The 17,762-nt window shown below is 39.7% G+C and overlaps 1 protein-coding gene across 2 annotated transcripts; it reads left to right on the top strand.

Annotated features, from left to right (window-relative positions):
• The first annotated feature begins 7,787 nt into the window (after nucleotides 1-7,787).
• LOC113286496 (endo-1,3;1,4-beta-D-glucanase-like) lies at nucleotides 7,788-9,539 on the top strand. Of its 2 annotated transcripts, none has more exons than XM_026535101.1 (7): nucleotides 7,788-7,983; nucleotides 8,231-8,252; nucleotides 8,405-8,522; nucleotides 8,648-8,726; nucleotides 8,843-8,932; nucleotides 9,021-9,121; nucleotides 9,208-9,539. In XM_026535101.1, the coding sequence occupies exons 1-7, from the start codon at nucleotides 7,836-7,838 to the stop codon at nucleotides 9,376-9,378; spliced, it is 729 nt and encodes a 242-aa protein (XP_026390886.1). In that variant the 5' UTR covers nucleotides 7,788-7,835; the 3' UTR covers nucleotides 9,379-9,539. The 2 variants fall into 2 exon arrangements, with proteins under 2 accessions (XP_026390886.1, XP_026390885.1); XM_026535100.1 differs by having other exon boundaries at nucleotides 8,648-8,741.
• The last annotated feature ends 8,223 nt before the right edge of the window (nucleotides 9,540-17,762 follow it).

Genomic DNA, 17,762 nt, shown 5'->3' with positions numbered 1-17,762 from the left:
GAAGACCAGATCCACAACACCATTGAGGTCTATGTCGACGATATGCTAGTAAAAAGTTGCCTAGCCAAGAATCACATCCGAGACCTGCGGGAAATTTTTCGAACGATGATAGAATATAAAATGAAAGTTAACCCGACCAAATGCGATTTTTGGGTCATATCGGGCAAATTTTTGGGATATATCATCACTCCAAAGGGGATAGAAGCAGATCCCGAGAAAGTCAGAGCCATCCTCGAGATGCCGTCACCAGCCACAATAAAAGACGTACAAAAGCTAAACGGAAGTATAACAGCATTGGGGCGATTCATATCTCGGTCGTTCGACAAATGCAAGGATTTATTTAGCACTCTTAAAAAGAGAGAGAAATTCAAATGGACGGACGCCTGTGAGGAGGCGTTTCAGAATATTAAGCTACATCTTGCAAGTCTTCCAGTATTACAAAGACCCGAGCCGACGGAGGTCCTCATTTTATACCTCGGAGAAACTTCATATGTTATCAGTGAAGTCTTAGTTCGAAATGAAGGGAACACGGAAAAGCCCGTTTACTTCATTAGCAAGACATTGAGTCCGGCCGAGAAAAATTATACAAGGATGAAACAGATGATTCTAGCGCTAGCTTTCGCCACCTCGAAGCTAAGGACATATTTCCAATCCCATCGGATCCGCGTGCTCACAAAATCACCTATTGAGGCGGTACTTGACAATGCAGGCCGATCTGGAAGGATCTCCAAATGGGGGGCGCAAAGTAAACAGTTCAACGTTTTCTACGAAATGAGGACAGCAGTGAAGGCACAAGTAGTGGCAGATTTTTTGGAAGATTTTCCACTAAGCGACGAAGATGAGGTCGAGGACATACCCGGAATGGAAGAAGATCGAGAAGACCCGGCCGACTTACTCGAAGCAAGTAGCCCATCACGTTGGGAAGTATTCGTCGATGGAGCGTCAAACAAAGATGGATCGGGACTTGGGATAGTCTTTACCACACCAAAGGGACGAAAAATGGTCCATTCGTTTAGATTGGAATTTAAGGCGACAAACAACGTCACCGAGTACGAAGCTGTGATTCACGCCCTGAGATTAATCGTCGAGATGGGCCTACAAGATGTAAAACTAACTAGCGACTCGCATTTGGTGATCCGACAAATCACAGGAAAATACGCCATCCACGACCCGATTTTGCAGAAGTACTGGGAACTCGCCCAAATCTATATCGACCATATCCCAAGCATCAAATTTCGCCACATATGCAGAAAAGATAATCGACATTCGGACGCATTGGCATATATTGCATCCCATCTCACAGACCCAAGTGTGGAGGGTATTCGTGTCCTGAGACTCCTCGCCCCATCTATACCAGAGATACCCGAGGTGCACGTCGACGTGGCTATCAACACGGCCGACAGATATCCGGACGGAGATTGGAAAAATCCGATTCATTCGTACTTGGAGACAGGCGAGTTACCCAAGGGGCGACCCGAGATCAACAAAGTGAAAAGCAAATCGGCCGCTTACGAGCTAAGAGACGGAATCCTATACGGGAAATCATACCTGGGACCACTCTTAAGATGCTTAAGTATGGAAAAAGGCAGACAATCTTGAATGAACTACACTATAGAGCGGCCGGAAAACGATGGGATACTTTTGGCCGTATATGAACGATGATGCAAAAAAAATGGCGCAAGCTTGCGAAGAATGCCAGAGGTATGGTAAGAACATACATGAACCTTAAGTAGCTCTAAATTCGGTAGTAAGCCCCTGGCCCTTCGCAAAGTGGGGGATCGATATCGTGGGAACATTACATGTGGGATCGGGGCAGAGAAAATACTTAATAGTAGCGACGGATTACTTCACTAAATGGGCGGAGGCGGCACCACTGATACATATCTGTGACAAGGACGTCTTCAGGTTCATTTGGGAGCACATCATATGTCGTTTCGGAATACCGGCGGCCATCGTCTCAGATAATGGAAAACAGCTCCAGGGAGAAAACATCTCCAGGGAGAAAACATCGACCTACTATTTAACACCTACAACATCAGAAAAAGCAAGACTACCCCCATATACCCTCAAAGTAATGGGTAGGCCGAGATCACAAACAAAACTATCGCCGATAATATGAAGAAAAAATTAGATGGAGAATACGGTAACTGGTGCGAAGAACTCTACAATGTTTTATGGGCCTATCGAACCACTCGAAGGGAAGCAACAGGGCTATCACCTTTCATGCTGACTTATGGAAACAAAGCGATACTACCAACTGAAGCAATGATACCCACCACAAGAACTGAAGCCTGAAGGGAAAAATATCGACAAATCTAATATTGGCCAAGCTCGATGACTTGGAGGAAACAAGGGAGATGACGTTGCAAAAAATGGAGAATTTCCAAAGGAGATTACAACGAGAATACAACAAACGAGTTCGACCAAGAGAGTTTCAACCGGGGTAGTTAGTGTTGAAATATCTAGCCGATTGGGAACGTTATAAAAGGGGTGGTAAACTAGCGGCAAGGTGGGGAGGACCATACACAATCGTGTCTAAAGCTGGCGAGGGAGCTTATCGATTACTCAAACCAGACGGCAAACCCGAGCTAAAACCGTGAAACACACAACATCTGAAACTCTATTACCCATGAGGGGTTCGGGGGAAACAGGAAAACATACTTGTCATTCATTTCTTTAAAACCGAGAGGGGTGGGAAATATGACATGAGCGACCAATGGTCATCCGCACTCAGGGAAAAGCCAGTGAAGAAGTGCCGAGGTGACTTACACTCGAATGGTCATTCGTACTCGGGGCAAAGCCAGTGAGGAAGTGCCGAGGTGACTTACACTGGAATAGTCATTCGTACTCGGGGCAAAGCCAGTGTGGAAGTGCCGAGGTGACTTTCAGTCGACTGGCTATTCGATACTCGGGGCAGTGGCAGTGTGCAAGTTCCGAGGTAGCCTAAGGGTACCGGTGGTTGGAAGCCAGATACCAAAGGTTGTTAATATACTATTTCTTCTCAGCCAGGTAACCTACTTACATCTGAAAGGTTACCCCCATCGCAGGTGGCCGTGACCACTTGCCCGAGTTGGTTGGTCGATAACGACTCGAGATTATCGGGCCTAGACCTAGGGCGACTATAACCCTTCCACCGAATCTAAAAGATAGTGATGAGATACCTCGGCTGGGACATGGCATCGGGCCCGATGACCCTCCTTGTTGAGTGTGTTCGACAGAAATGACACTAGTAACCAATACATGTGACATTAAATGCAGGTGCGTAACATAAACAACAAGATAAGGCTGAAATTATTAAGAGAATTGTCAACACAGTGGAAAAGGCGGAAATTGTCTACGAAAATAGAAAAGAAAAAACAAGCTTGGCGACGCAGCACTCCATTTAAAAGGAGTTGTTCAAAGAAGCATGGGACAAGTGTTCAAACGAATTACAACCCGCAACAAAGGGAAAATTAGTGGCGCAACACTACAAAAGGCGTGATCAACTCCTGGGTGGAACAACACCGACCCCTCCCTTCTTCCGAGCAACCTCGCGGCGCTTTTGCGCGATGTACTCGTTTACACCGGTCTTGATCGCCTCAGCAAGCTCGCTCTGATGAGTGTTTCTCTCATCCACAATATGCTGAGAGAGCTGCTCGGACCTCGACTCGGCGGATTGGAGCTTAACCTTTGTCTCGCCTTCAGCCTTCTTCCACCGCTCCACCTCTTGCCCGAGGTTGTGCACATCTCGCTCCAGATCCTTAGTACGACCCTGCTCGGCTGCAACAAAACATTATAAGCATGTTAAACACGGAATATAGCAGAACACGGAGTAAAAACAACAAATGAACTCGGTCTTAAGGCCACCCAAGCATGCACTCCAGAGACCTGATAGGGTTGACAACACAGATTCTAACGACTCCACGGACTTGGACAACTCATCCTCGGCCTTAGAAAGCTTCAAAGTTAACTTATTATAATATTGTTCATTGAATTCATTCGAAGGGCAATATTTTTTGTGATCGCTCCACTCGGCCCTCTGACGATTATAGGACAATTGTAGCATCGATAACTTGGCTTGGGTCCACTCTAGGTCACTGGACAACTTATCGAAGCCCTTGGTCCTTTCAAGAAGATCTCGGTTGGACTGTTCGACCACAACTTTTTTCCTCAAAATTCGTCGCCGATCTTCATGAAGATATCGATTTTGAAGCCTAAGGGAACCATTTTGACTCTCCATATTATCGACTAGTAACGTTTTATCACCAGCAAGTCTCTGAAACATCCCCAAGCGATCCCGTAAGTTATCTATCTCCTCGGGGACATACTCAAACATGCGATATTTGTCCAATTCCTCTTGAAGTTGCTGGATCTCGGCCTCCTGTCAGTCTATCTTCCCATCCTTATTGCAAATTCATTGTCGAAGATTCTCCACAAGATCTTTCTTGATATCCTATTTTCTCTTCATAAGCCTATACTCCGAAGAAGCATCTAGATCTATACTAGATATTTCGGCTAGAAGAACAATAATTGACTCAGGATATTGGTACGAAGAACTCAATCAACACAACTATGTAAACAATATACTTAGAGCATCGGCGAGTTTGATCTCCAGGTGACGAGATCGTTCCTTCTCCTGCTGAAGAGCAGCCTCCAACTTCCTAATCTCTTGTCGGCGGAGTGCAGCCTCCAACCTTGACCTATTCAACGCCTACAAATTTGATCCCAAGACGACATTAATAAGGACCGTACATCAAAACGAAGAGTTCAAACAAACCAATTACCAGATTATCAAAGACCGGCGCAATGTCATGATACAGGGGCACGACATCAATCATCTGCTCATTAGTATAGGAGCCGAACTCCTCCGAGTATAATGCGCCAAGAGAATCACACATAGGGCCCGATATGGTAAAAGATGTCAGAACACTCGAAGGAGACCCAACATCCTTCTGGGACAGCTTTCGGAGCGATGTATGGGTCAGCCCCTGAGCTCCATACTGCACGATAGGAGTCATAATAGCAGTTTCCGCAGGAACCTCCCCTTCCTTCTGACCACCAACATCCTCATCAAACAGCTTCTCGTCCCCGAATATATCGTCCTCATCTTCTTAATCAGGGATGTCGATCACAATGTCCGAGCTTTTCAGCACCACTCCCTTCGCCGCCACCTTTTCCCGAGGAGGATTACGCCTTGGGACCAAACCTTCACCACCAATAGTATTAGACCCTCCAAAATCTTCATCCTCGTTCCTAGGGAATTTCTGCACAAGGTTCAGCGTCAGAACACGTGAAGGCAAAAAACAGGGGCAAGTACATGTACTTAGAATAAAAACTATATGTTTGTTACCTTCCCCTGGTCTTCCTCGACCCTTGTGCCAACGCTCCTCTTCTTGGAAATAGAAGCCGATTTGGTAGGCTGGCCCTGAGGCTTAACCTACGAAAATAAAGTAATCAGTACCCCAAGCCGATACAGCAGGAATCAAAGAAAGTAGAAAGAAAGCAACATACACTATCATCGTTAATCACCCAGAATGGATAAGGCTCTGTTGGAAATTGAGGAGGAGGAAAGCTACCATGCAAAATTTGGCCGCGAATAAGAAGTCGAACTCGGTCCCAGTATGGGTCATTGGTGTGGCGAGCACGCTTGTTGAAACCTTTACCAAGGGGATCAGCATCTAGCATCAATCTGTCAACACCCTCGGGCATAGATTTCTGACGGTGAGGGCTAGCAGCAAAACCATCAAGGTCGCCATTGGTAGCTGTCCCGCTTCGGTAGTTCACGATAAAATTGGCAGAAGTGTAACCGGGAGCGTCTCTAGGCTTATAGGTCGACCAATCGGCCATAGAGCCGCGACCCTCGCCTCGGTCTCTCCACTCGTTCATCAGACATAAAGTGTTGCCATTCCACTGAGTCAAGGCCCGATATGGACGAAGATGCGACAATACCTCATAGTAGAAAAGGCTGGCAGGGTTGTATAGAGGAAAGCGAAGGGCAAGTTCCAACTGCCCACGAGTGACGATGACCGCCTCAGACGACTGCTCATGCTTATCGACATCGGTCTTCTTCAACACACCCGTTTGGCCCGAGACTAGGATCACTTCATAGTTTTGAAGACCGAATTCTTCCTTCAACTGTTCAATAAACTCATCATCAGACAAGTCTTTGGAGATTCTCTTATCATCCCTACATGAAAAAGAGGGAGAATCATCAGGAAAAAGGGAATTTATAGCACGATAATCGTGATGGGAAGGACTCTTAAGCCAAAATAGGGAATCAAGAGAAACAACATCGCCCTCGGAGAAGGTATCACTCACACACCTTTTTTCAGTCATTGACGGAGAAGAAGTAGCCATGGAAGAAAGCGAACGGAGAGATACGGACGTTGGTGAAGAGAGAAGTAAAAGGAAGAACTAACCACGACTGTCGCAAACCTCACCAACAAAAACAGCAAAGCCGAAGACGGAGAAGATAAGAGAATCACCGGAATTAATGGCGTCGTTAAAGTGGGAGGAAAAGAAAAAAGAAGAACAACACTTGGTTTCTCTGAAAAATGGCGAGCAAAGGAAAGAGAACATGAAGGTAGGTATTTATAGGGTACAACGCCTCAACCGACAACAACGGTTACAAGTCATAAAGGGAGAATTAGTGGGAGACTACATGGCGGAATTCTCGGCGTGCTCGAGGACGTGGGAAGGTGGAGCGATTTTCTTTCCCTCGTGCCAAGCACACGAGCGAAATAAGGGGCATAAATATAGGTGTAGATAATCCACACGGCTAGGTGGAAAGATCCTAAGCTGTGATACACCAGCGGCGAAGCACAAGACAGAACCAAACGGCGCAAATAGCGAGGTATCACGTGGGTCGGACGTGATGGCCCAATAGTTGTCGGATGTGACGTGACCCTTATCCTCTGACAGGTCGGGCGAACAATCAGAAAGCACTCGGTCAGACGAAGGAAGATGGTCAAACAAAGGAACGAGAAGAAAGAAGGGTGACGTCGTGTTAACCAGACGATTAAGACTCGACCTCGGGTGAAGAACTATCGATCAAACCAGAAAGTCGGGCGAGCAGTGAAGGTCCGATAGGGAACAGCTAAATTGATGTAATGTGACCAACGTTGTAATTTTGTTGTATGTCGACCTTGGCCTATAAATATAAGGGCAGGTCGAGAGAGAGAGGTAGGTTGGAAGAGAGAAAAAGAAGGCACCATGCTTGAGTTGTGAGAGCTTCACCATTTGAGAAAGAGAGAACATTTGTAACCAAAGAAGGGAAATAATAGCATTCACCCTTTCACCCCGTGAACATAGGTAATCATACCGAACCACATATATCTTTGTGCCTATGTTTGTTGTGTACCTTCACTTTGTATTAATCGATCTTCTACTTCGTTGGATGTGGTGTGTGGTTTTATGCCACTACAAGTATCAGTTCAACATATCTACAATATCTTAAATACTCATCTCAATTTCCTGGTTCATCAACAACCACATAATCTCGACAACATACATAAATAACTTTACTAATTCAGTTGAGAAGAATAATTACCTCGAACTTCTATGATGGTGTTATTGCTCTCGAATGTAATAATTGCCCACATTACTAACTAACCCATCCCAACACCTGCTTAATTTTGGGTCAACATTCAGCTAATACAAAGTTTTTAAGCAGAAAGTGCTGTGAGAACCCAATATTTCTTATTTTAGTCAGCGGTGGGTTTGACCTACTGGTGGGCTGAGCAGAATTATTGTTGGGTTTGTACATATTAAAACACTATTTTATCTGATCAATTTTGAAGGAGAATTTTTTTGGAAGAGTAAAGTGTTTGTAGTAGTAAGAAAAATAAGAGAGAGAGATGGTAGGATCACAGTGTTGTGAGAATCCACCAGATCTTAGTTTAAGTTCAGGAATTGGATGTGTTGAAGATATTGGAGGTCTTGAAAGCTATATTACTGGTTCTTTGGATTCAAAGCTTGGAATTCTACTTGTTTCTGATGTTTATGGTAAGTACCCACTTGATTGTGATACTAGCATATTACTGGTTCTTTGCTTATGTTCCAATATTGGAATGATTTGTCAGGTCTAACAGAATTGATTGGGATCCTTAGCTGAATCGGAACTTCAATATCTAATACACAGTTGATTTATTTTCAATCATCTGTAATCTGTTGCTTTATAATTTGGACTCACTCAGAATCAAGATTGTTTGATTTCGTGTCACTATTGGTCTCAAAATTGTCTTTTTTGCAGGATTTGAAGCACCTAACTTGAGGTAAATATCAAGTTAAATTGGATTTCTGTTACTCTTGAATGCTTTATTTTGCTTTTCTTGGCATTCAACCGCTTGAAAGCCATACTACTGTTAAATTAGGAATACAACATGATGTCACATGTAGTGACAACATATACGTTTTCTAAAATCAGGAAGCTGGCAGACAAAGTAGCAGCCGCTGGGTACTATGTTGTGGCTCCTAATTTCTTCCATGGGGATCCTTTTACTCCTGAAAAAAATCTGATGTATTGGTATCAGTTTCATCTAGCGGTTGGTACACTTACGTTTTCTTCTTTCTTTTTGTTTTGTTTTGTTTTTCAGTTAAGTTTCATTTATAATTCCTTCCTCAAATTTGTGGTCAAACTTTTGTTCTGAAGATAAAGAATCATTTGCAGGAGGATGCTGCTGAAGAAGCTAGACCGGTAATTGAAGCTCTAAGAAGAAGCAAGGGGATCACTGCAATTGGAGCGGCAGGTATCTGCTGGGGTGGTAAGAATCAATCTCTATGTTTACCGGAATTACAGTTAACATGTCAGGTGTGACATGGGTTACTCATTAAACTGGTTTTTATTTGTCGGGTCTGTCTCCAGCGAAGGTACTCGTGGAACTATCAAAGTTGGATGATCTTAAAGCTATAGTGATGCTCCACCCTTCACTAGTTACTGTAGATGATATCGAGGGTAAGAATTTTTTGCTTCAAGGTTAAAGCATCCGTTGGGCATTCACCATTAGAAATAACAAATGTCGTTTTTTCTTATAAATAATCAGAAATCAAGGTACCTATTTCAATACTGGGAGCTGAAGTCGACCACATTTCTCCACCGGAACTTGTGAAAGAATTTGAAGAAGTTTTATCAACTAAAGCCGAGGTAGGGTGACTAAAATTTCATTGTATACGAAATATTTTCTTAGGTACATGTCTTTAGGACTGATTGGACAACATGATTTTACACAGGTGGACAGCTTTGTAAAGATATTTAATGGGGTTAGACATGGATGGACTGTGAGATACAACATCAAAAATGTAGAAGCTGTGAAGCGTGCAGAGGAAGCTCATAATGACATGTTAGAATGGTTCTTTAAGTATGTGAGGAGTTCTTGTTTTAGTCGTCAAAGTGCTTTGTAGCTAGGCTAGCTAATATTGTTGGTCAGGGTTGATGAATGGTGGTAATCATAACCACAAGGTGGTTGTCTCTTGAGCTGGAACTAGGCCAGAGTGTACATGTTAAAGTTTTTATGGGGCCGTCATTCCACATGAAATGGTAAAATAAAAATTGATTCCAGATGCAAGCGCTTCTTTTTAAGCACTCGAGCTTTTTCCCAGTTTTTAAATTGAGCTTATTTATATTATCTCAAGCACTAATGGCAATAATAATAGGTACCAGTGGCAGAAGATAACTTCATTGTTTTGCAGTATTCTTTTCCAAGGAAATGGAAAGACACCAAGGAGGCAAGAATGGGTCATTGCCTCCATCCCCAGATTCCCCGCCACAACTTCCAAAAATAAAATACTGTCTGTAATTAACAAAGTGAAAGTCATCCTCGTGAGTGGAAAATGAGAAAAAAAAATCTTGTTCAACTATTGTAGAATTTAACTATACCTTTATCAGCCTGGTGTGAACAGAACCTCAGGATTGGGATCGGACTGAGCTGGGCTCTGAGAATCGGCGATCAACTCAAAGTTTTTTCTCTTCGATCTTCCTTCTTCAAGATCAACAACAACATTAATTCGGGTGTTCCTCTTCATAATTTCAATGATTGGTGTTTCGATTTTCTCATCTCAATATTATTAGGGATCTCTGTGTAGTTTTTTTTTCTTCTTGTGATGATTAAATATGAGTTCTGTGGAAAATATCGATGGATCTGAAATAAATCCATCGATAGTTGATCTTTCAAAAAAAAATTGATAATCAGCCTTCTATAAATTTGATAGATGATCAGGATAATGATAGATATGAATCCTGGAGATTCTCTTTAATAGGTCGACTTGATCTCCTTCGTCTTAAATTCCCTGAGGCAAGTTCTATTCTGAGAAAACAATGGAGTTTAAAGGGTCAATGTCAATTGATTCCATTAGGGAAAATTTATTTTACTATTAAAGTAGATAATGAAGAAGATAAATACTATATCAAATCTGGTAGCTGGGAAGTTCTTGATCAAGTTCTTCAGATTAGAAATTGGATTCCTAATTTTAGATCAGAACATCAACGTACTTCTAAGGCAATGATCTGGATTCAATTTCCTGGCTTGAGTTTGGAATATTGGGATGAAAAAACTCTCTTTCCTATTAGTAGAGCCATTGGGAATCCAATCAAGGTTGATGCAACAACCTTAAATTACCAGAGTGGTTTCTATGCTAAAGTTCTTGTTGAAATTGATTTAGCAAAACCAATTCCAAATAAGCTTTGGATCATCACTAGATATGGAGCCTTTTCTCAGGGGGTTACTCTCACCAACCTACCTAAATTTTGTAACAAGTGCAAGATTGTTGGACACTTTTTAAGTGAATGCAGATTTAATAAACAGAACTCAATAAATGAACAAGTCAATCACAATCCTACTTCTCCAAAAATACACAATGGGATTGCATCACCTAAGATGACCACTCAAGTTTCAAGTACTTCATCTCCAGCAAGGCAATTTTCTGAGCAACCACAAGCTTCATTGACACAATCCTCAGAGCCCAACAACCAGTGAATTCAGAGATTCCATCTCTTTCTATTGTGCAACCTCCACTGGTGGAGACCTTGATCACTCCTCAAAAGGAAGGTACTTCTATTAATCATAATTCTGGTATTCCCTTGAATAGTAACAAGTTTGAAATGCTTCAAGACACTAATAATGATGATTCTTCTTCTGAAGATGGTGAAATCAAAGAGATTAGTACCTCTAGTCTGTTGGAATTTGGTACTGTTTCTCAACATGTTACCATTGTACCCAATATTGAAAAATTTATACCTATTGCTCCTGAGATTGAAACGTCTAGTAAGGTGGTTGATGTTTCTAAGAAAAAACCTCCCCCAAAGCCTCCTAAACCTATTGCCACTAGAAAGAGCAGTAGAGAAGTTTTATAACATGTGGTTGAAAAAGGGGGATTATCTCCTCCTTCTCATCTTCCCCTCCCCAAATGAAAGTAATTTTTTGAAATCTTAGAGGCCTTAAAAGACAAAAGGCCAAAGATAAACTTTACTCTTTAGTCAATTCAAATAATCCTTCTCTGATTTGGGTTGTAGAACCTAAAATTAAGTTTAATAAAAATATTATTAAACTTTCTGGTACGAATTACAAGATTATTCACTATGATTCTGATGATAACAATAAAGCTAATATTTGGTTGTTCTGGAATTGTACAATTAGTCCTCCTTCAGTTATTGCTTCTTCTAGCAATGTATTACTGTTGAAATATGTGGATTTTTGGTTACTGGAGTTCATGCAAATTCTTATACTGTCAATAGAAGAGAATTATGGCAAGAATTATGTGATATTAGTTTATTAAATAAGCCTTGGTTGTTATTGGTTGATTTCACCTATGTTTTATCTGTGGATGAGAAGAAAGGTGGTAGAAGTCCTTTGTATGCTGCTATGAGAGACTTTCAGGATTGTGTTAACTTCTGTGGCGTTATTCAAGCTCCTAAAAGTGGCCTTGAATTTTCTTGGTGTAATCGTAGAGCTGGTTCAAAAAGGATTCTTTGTAACTTAGACAAAGCTTTCTTTAACTTGAAATGGCTAGATTTTTTCAATGGCTGGCATTATCATGTGGGTACTAGGGGTATTTCTGATCATGCTTATCTTGTTGGATCTGATACTATAATTCCTAGAGCTACTAACATTCCTTTTAGATTTCAGAAGATGTGGCTCTCTCATCCTTCTTTTATGCAAGTGGTGTTAAACTCCTGGAACGAAGAATTAGTTGGAAATCCTATTTTTGTTTTCATGAATAAACTTAAAAGGCTCAAAAATATTTTAAAAATCTGGAATTGGGAGGTCTTTGGTGATGTGAAAGTTAATCTTACAACTGCTGAAGAAAAAGTTATGGCAACTACCTTAGCATCTGATAATAATCCTTCTGATATTAATCTGCTAAACAAGTTGGTAACTGCTAGAGGTGAATATGATATTGCTGCAAACAATTATCATACTTTTCTGAGGGATAAAGCTAGACAAAAATGGATTCAAGAGGGTGATATTAATTCAAATTTTTTTCACACAAGTATTAAATTGAGACAGCAACAAATTCCATTGCTGAAAATGAAGACAGTTCTGGTAATATTATATCTAACCAACAGGGTATTTCCAATGTACTAATTGATTACTTTAGTAAGAAGTTTGAATACCAGCCTACCCAAATTAATGATTCTATCTTTGATGATGTTCCTCATACTCTTACTGAAGATGATAATTGTTTCTTAGAAAAAACTCCTGATGTTGATGAAATTAAAACAACTGTTTTTGAGCTTAATCAAGATGGTGCTCCAGGTCCAGATGGATTCACTGGTGTCTTTTATAGAGCAACTTGGGACATCATCAGCTATAATTTGGTGGATGCTATTCAGTTTTGTTGGCAGAACAGCTTGATTCCTAGTGGTATGAATTCAAATTTCCTTGTTTTAATTCCTAAACTTAAAGGTGCCAAAAATGCAAAAAATTTCAGACCTATTGGATTAAGTAATTTTTGTTTTAAGATTATCACCAAGATTATTACTGTGAGACTTAGCAAACTTATGCATATAATTATCTCTCCACAAGAATTTGCATTTATTAAGGGTAGGAATATTCATGAACAAGTTCTTCTTGCTTCTAAGTTAGTTAATGAAATGTCTACTAGAAGAGGAGGGAATTTGAGTCTCAAGTTGGATATATCACAAGCTTACGATACTATGAGCTGGGAATTTCTTTATAAAACTATGAAGAAACTTGGTTTTTCAGCAAAATTTTGTAACTGGATTTTGGCGCTTCTTAAATCTTCAAAAATATCTATTATGTTAAATGGTGGACCAATTGGATTTTTTGGTATTGGCAGAGGCCTCAAGCAAGGTGACCCCCTCTCTCCCATACTCTTTATAATTGCTGAAGATTTCCTTAGTAGAAATATCCAGAAAATGGTCATTGAACATAAAATTCAACCAATGGTGGTTAGGAATGGGCTCCATCCTACACACTTAATTTTTGCTGATGATATATTGTTATTTTGTAATGGGAGTATGAGAAGTATTACTAATCTGAAATCTCTACTTGTTGATTATCAAGCTACTTCTGGTCAAGTTATAAATGCTGAAAAAAGTAAATGCTTTGTCCATGATACTTCTGTTACAAGGAGAAGACAAATTGCTGAGTTTTTTCATATGAATCTGTTTTGCTACCCAGATAAATATTTGGGTGTAATGTTGGTGCAGGGTAAAATTAAATCTATTCATTTATAGCATCTAGTGGAATACATGCAATCTAGCCTCACTGCTTGGAGTGGTAGATTACTAAATTTCCAGGCAAGACTTACTCTAGTGAAACATGTTCTTTGCAGTATTCCTGTGTATAATATGTCTATTTACAGATGGCCAAGGAAAGTTATTGCTGCTTGTGAAAGGATTATTAGGAATTATCTTTGGTCAGGAAATGATGAAGAACAAAAATGTAACTTTGAAATGGGAAAAATTTTGTTCTCCTATGGAAGAAGGTGGTCTTGGAATTAGAAAACTTGAAGACATGAATAAACCTTTGCTTAAGAAGTTTTTATGGAAAATGCTAAATTCTCAAGATGAATGGGATGGTTTTTTCCTAACTAAATATAAAGATAAAGAGGGTAATTGGATATCTTACTACAAGAAATCCACAGTGTGGCCTGGTTTCAAATGGGTTATCAAAGAATTCCAAGAAAATACTAGATGAATTATTGGCACTGGAGAAAACATTTCTATATCGAGAGATAGCTGGATTTATGAGGAACCTATCATTAAATTATTTCCTGACCATCCATTTATTCTTTCAAATCCTAATCTGAAGGTGCATCACCTTATTGTAAATGGTCAATGGTGTATTCAAGAAGAAATCCTTCAGTTCTTCAATGCTTCTCAGCTACCCCTGCTAACTTCAGGTAACGATACTTTGATTCAGACTAATTCCCATTCAGGTTGTTTCACTGTTTCTGATGCAGTCAAGAAAATTAGTAAGCCTTTACCTAAACTTCATTGGTATAATTTTTTTTGGAATAATGTTGTTTTGCCTTCTGTCTCAGCTAATGTATGGAAAATTACCAGAGAAATTTGTCCTACTGATGAAAATTTGAAAAAAAGGGGTTATCAGTTTGCTTCTAGATGTTTCATCTGTCACCAAGGGGAAGATTCTATGAATCATATTCTATGGCATTGTCAATTCAGCAAACTTTTATGGAGCTGGATGGGTGGTATTTTTCACTATCTTAACCCTCATTCCTTTGAAGATGTTATTAAACTCTGCAAGCATTCTAGTCCCATCATAAAATACATATGGATGGTCTGTTCTTATACTCTTATGACAGGATTATGGTTTTTAAGAAATGAGATCTTCTTTGAAAATACAAGACCTGATCTCTTTAAGGTGAAATTCAAGATTAAAATGATGGCACATGACTATGAATGTAAAACGAAAGGTACCATGTGGGGATCTGACTATGAAGTTCTTATATTGCAATACTTTTTGATTCAGCATAGAAAAGTGAAACAACCTAGAATTATTGAGCTATTCTTTTATGTTGTGATGGTGCTTCAAGGGGTAACCCTGACATTGTTGGTTATGGCTTTGTGGTTAGAAATCAGTGTGGTGATTTTGTTTTTGTTGAATCCGGGGGTCTTGGGGTGACTACAAACTATATTGCAGAGTTTATTGCAAGTATTAGAGCTTTAGAATGGGCCACTGAACACCAAAGGTACAATATTATCTTACAATCAGATTCAAAGGCTTGCATACACTCTTTAATGCAACAGAAGATCCCCTGGTTTTTACTGGCAAGATGGCAAAGAGTGCAGGCTAAAGTTCTCTCAATTTCTTATAGGCATGCTTACAGGGAAGTCAATTTCTATGCTGATCACTTTGTAAAGAAGGGTGTGTATCTCTTGAAAGGACAAACAACACTAAACCATTTTAAGGTATTAGAAACCGACAATAGATGTTGCTAAACAGGGCCCCAACAGGTTTTCGCTGTTGCTAATGACGGTATCGCAATTTTTAGCAACGGCATAAGCTTTGTTGCGAATCTCGGTCAGCAACGACAATTCGCAACGGAAAATGCCGTTGCTACATTTTTAATAGAAACAACAGTCTGCTGTTGCTAATTATAGGAATACCCTTACCCGGAACCAGATATTGTTGGTTCTGGTTCTAATTTATTGGTTCTAGTTTTGATTTAACAACAGAGAACTGAGGTTGCTAATTTTTTGCAACCACAAAAAAAGGTCAAGTCTATGTTTATTGACCTAGTCAACATTCATTACCCCCACATTCCCCCCCCCTGCAGTTACCCAGTTCCCCATATTCAACATCCACACAGATATACAAACTACAATGGCAATACAAAACTGATACAAATGTAGTTAAGAATCACCACTGATAATATTATCATAAAAGAAAGGATTCTTCAATTGAATATGGTATGTCAGTCACAACATCTATGGTTTGTGTCAACTGACAGGCATTGAAAAACAGGGAAAGAAAGACTAAATCACCAGAAGTATCACCAGACTCCGCTTGCTAAACCAATCTCCTCAGCAAAGATTCAACTGCTTCTAAAATATCACCAGAGTATTGCTTTTTGACTTAAGCCCAAAAACCTGCATAATAACCAACTTGATGTTTCAGTACTGATGTCACAAACAAAAGACTAAACCCTAGATTTTGTATAATCTGCAGAGACAAGTCAAAACCATGTAAAACAAATATCAACAAACTCTGCTATAAGTGAACTAAATGGAGATGTATGTAGAAGAAAATCCAAACAAAATATTTAAGAGAACATCATGTGAGAGGGAAAAGATAACTTTTTCTTCCACTACTCTATTATAAGTGAACTGAAATTGAGTTGTATGCTCGTAGGAGGCTTAAAACAAACTTTAAATTTCCATCTCAGTTCACTTATCAAAATGTAGTAATAATAACTAGGAGCCTTGATAATGCAGTTAGTTCAGAGAGATAAGTGTGAGAATGAGAGAACAATAATACACTCCTAAAATCCAACCTCAATACCATATAATCGTACAAGAAAATAGTATCATGTTCAGAATTGTTTACCTAATCCAAAGGAACAGTTCACTAATCCCTTAAAAATGACCAAAATTTCAGCTGAGGGCAGTTGTGACACTGGTGAATTTGTATGGAATTGTGAAGGAAGAATCTTTGAGGGGTAGACACCTCTGTTTCAAGACAAGTGACAAGGAAATCAGAACATTTCGGTGGAAAGATATACAATGTTGAAATTCCAAGTAAAAATTAGAGTAGATCAGAACATACCTTTTCAGAGAAGTCATATAAAGAGTTAGAGTCACTTTACATCCAGTCTTGAAATCAATAAATTGAAGTTGCAAATCAAGTTGGTCAACTATCACATAAGCCAAAGTTAAATTGTGCACAACTATGCTGATATATGTAAATGTGAAAAAGGGAGACCTTCTGGGGATATGCAAGAACTTTAAATCATATTCTAGTTTAGGCATTACACATTTAGACTTCTTTTGTTGACGTGTCAACGTGGCGGCACTAGGGACTATTATTACGTAGGAAAAACAACACGATTCACAACTAAGAGTAGGTTTCGAAAAAAAATCAACCATTGTTGAGCTGAAAGTGGAAATGCTAAAGGTGCTAAAGCTAGATTAAACAATATATGCATAATATATATCTTGTGAAAGATAACGAAAGAAACGTTTTTACCTCTGGGCGAATGGAAACTTGTTTTAATCACATTATCAATCTCTACATGTATCAAGTATGCCTCCTCAACCACATATAGAAGATTGCTCAGAAGGAGACTAGTTAACTGCAACATAAAATTCAGTTTAGGAATACAGTTGCCAGAAGTTCATTCCAGTTAAAAAAACAACAGGGGAGAAGAAACAACTATGTAAAATATCAGGCAACTAAGCTATTGACAGGCGAGTCCATCGCTCAAACAGCATTATACACAATCCACAACATGAAGAGCAAACTGTAAGCATAAAAAGATACATTGCTTATATGATATGGTTCCAGGTTAAAGACATTCCCAACAAGATGAAAAAAAAGGGAACAATAACCAATAGTTTCTAATCACTTGCTTGTGTTTCAAATGCCAGGTTTTTTCCACTACCAAGATTCTGAGATCTCATAGCATTGGATACAAGCGTAAAGGCCACACAAGCGTTTATATTCGTGAAACGATACAAAAAGATGAAGCATCTCATGAATAATTCACACCAAGTGTCGTATTAAGCTCTTCTAAATCAATAAATAACATTACCTTCATAATATTCACATCAATCAATTTGATTGTTGCTACTGTACTTCATG

The sequence above is a fragment of the Papaver somniferum genome, chromosome 6 (genome assembly GCF_003573695.1).
Source record: "Papaver somniferum cultivar HN1 chromosome 6, ASM357369v1, whole genome shotgun sequence".
NCBI classification, from domain to species: Eukaryota; Viridiplantae; Streptophyta; class Magnoliopsida; order Ranunculales; family Papaveraceae; genus Papaver; species Papaver somniferum.
Note: the sequence above shows the minus strand (reverse complement) of the source record. Positions and strands in the feature narration are given on the sequence as shown.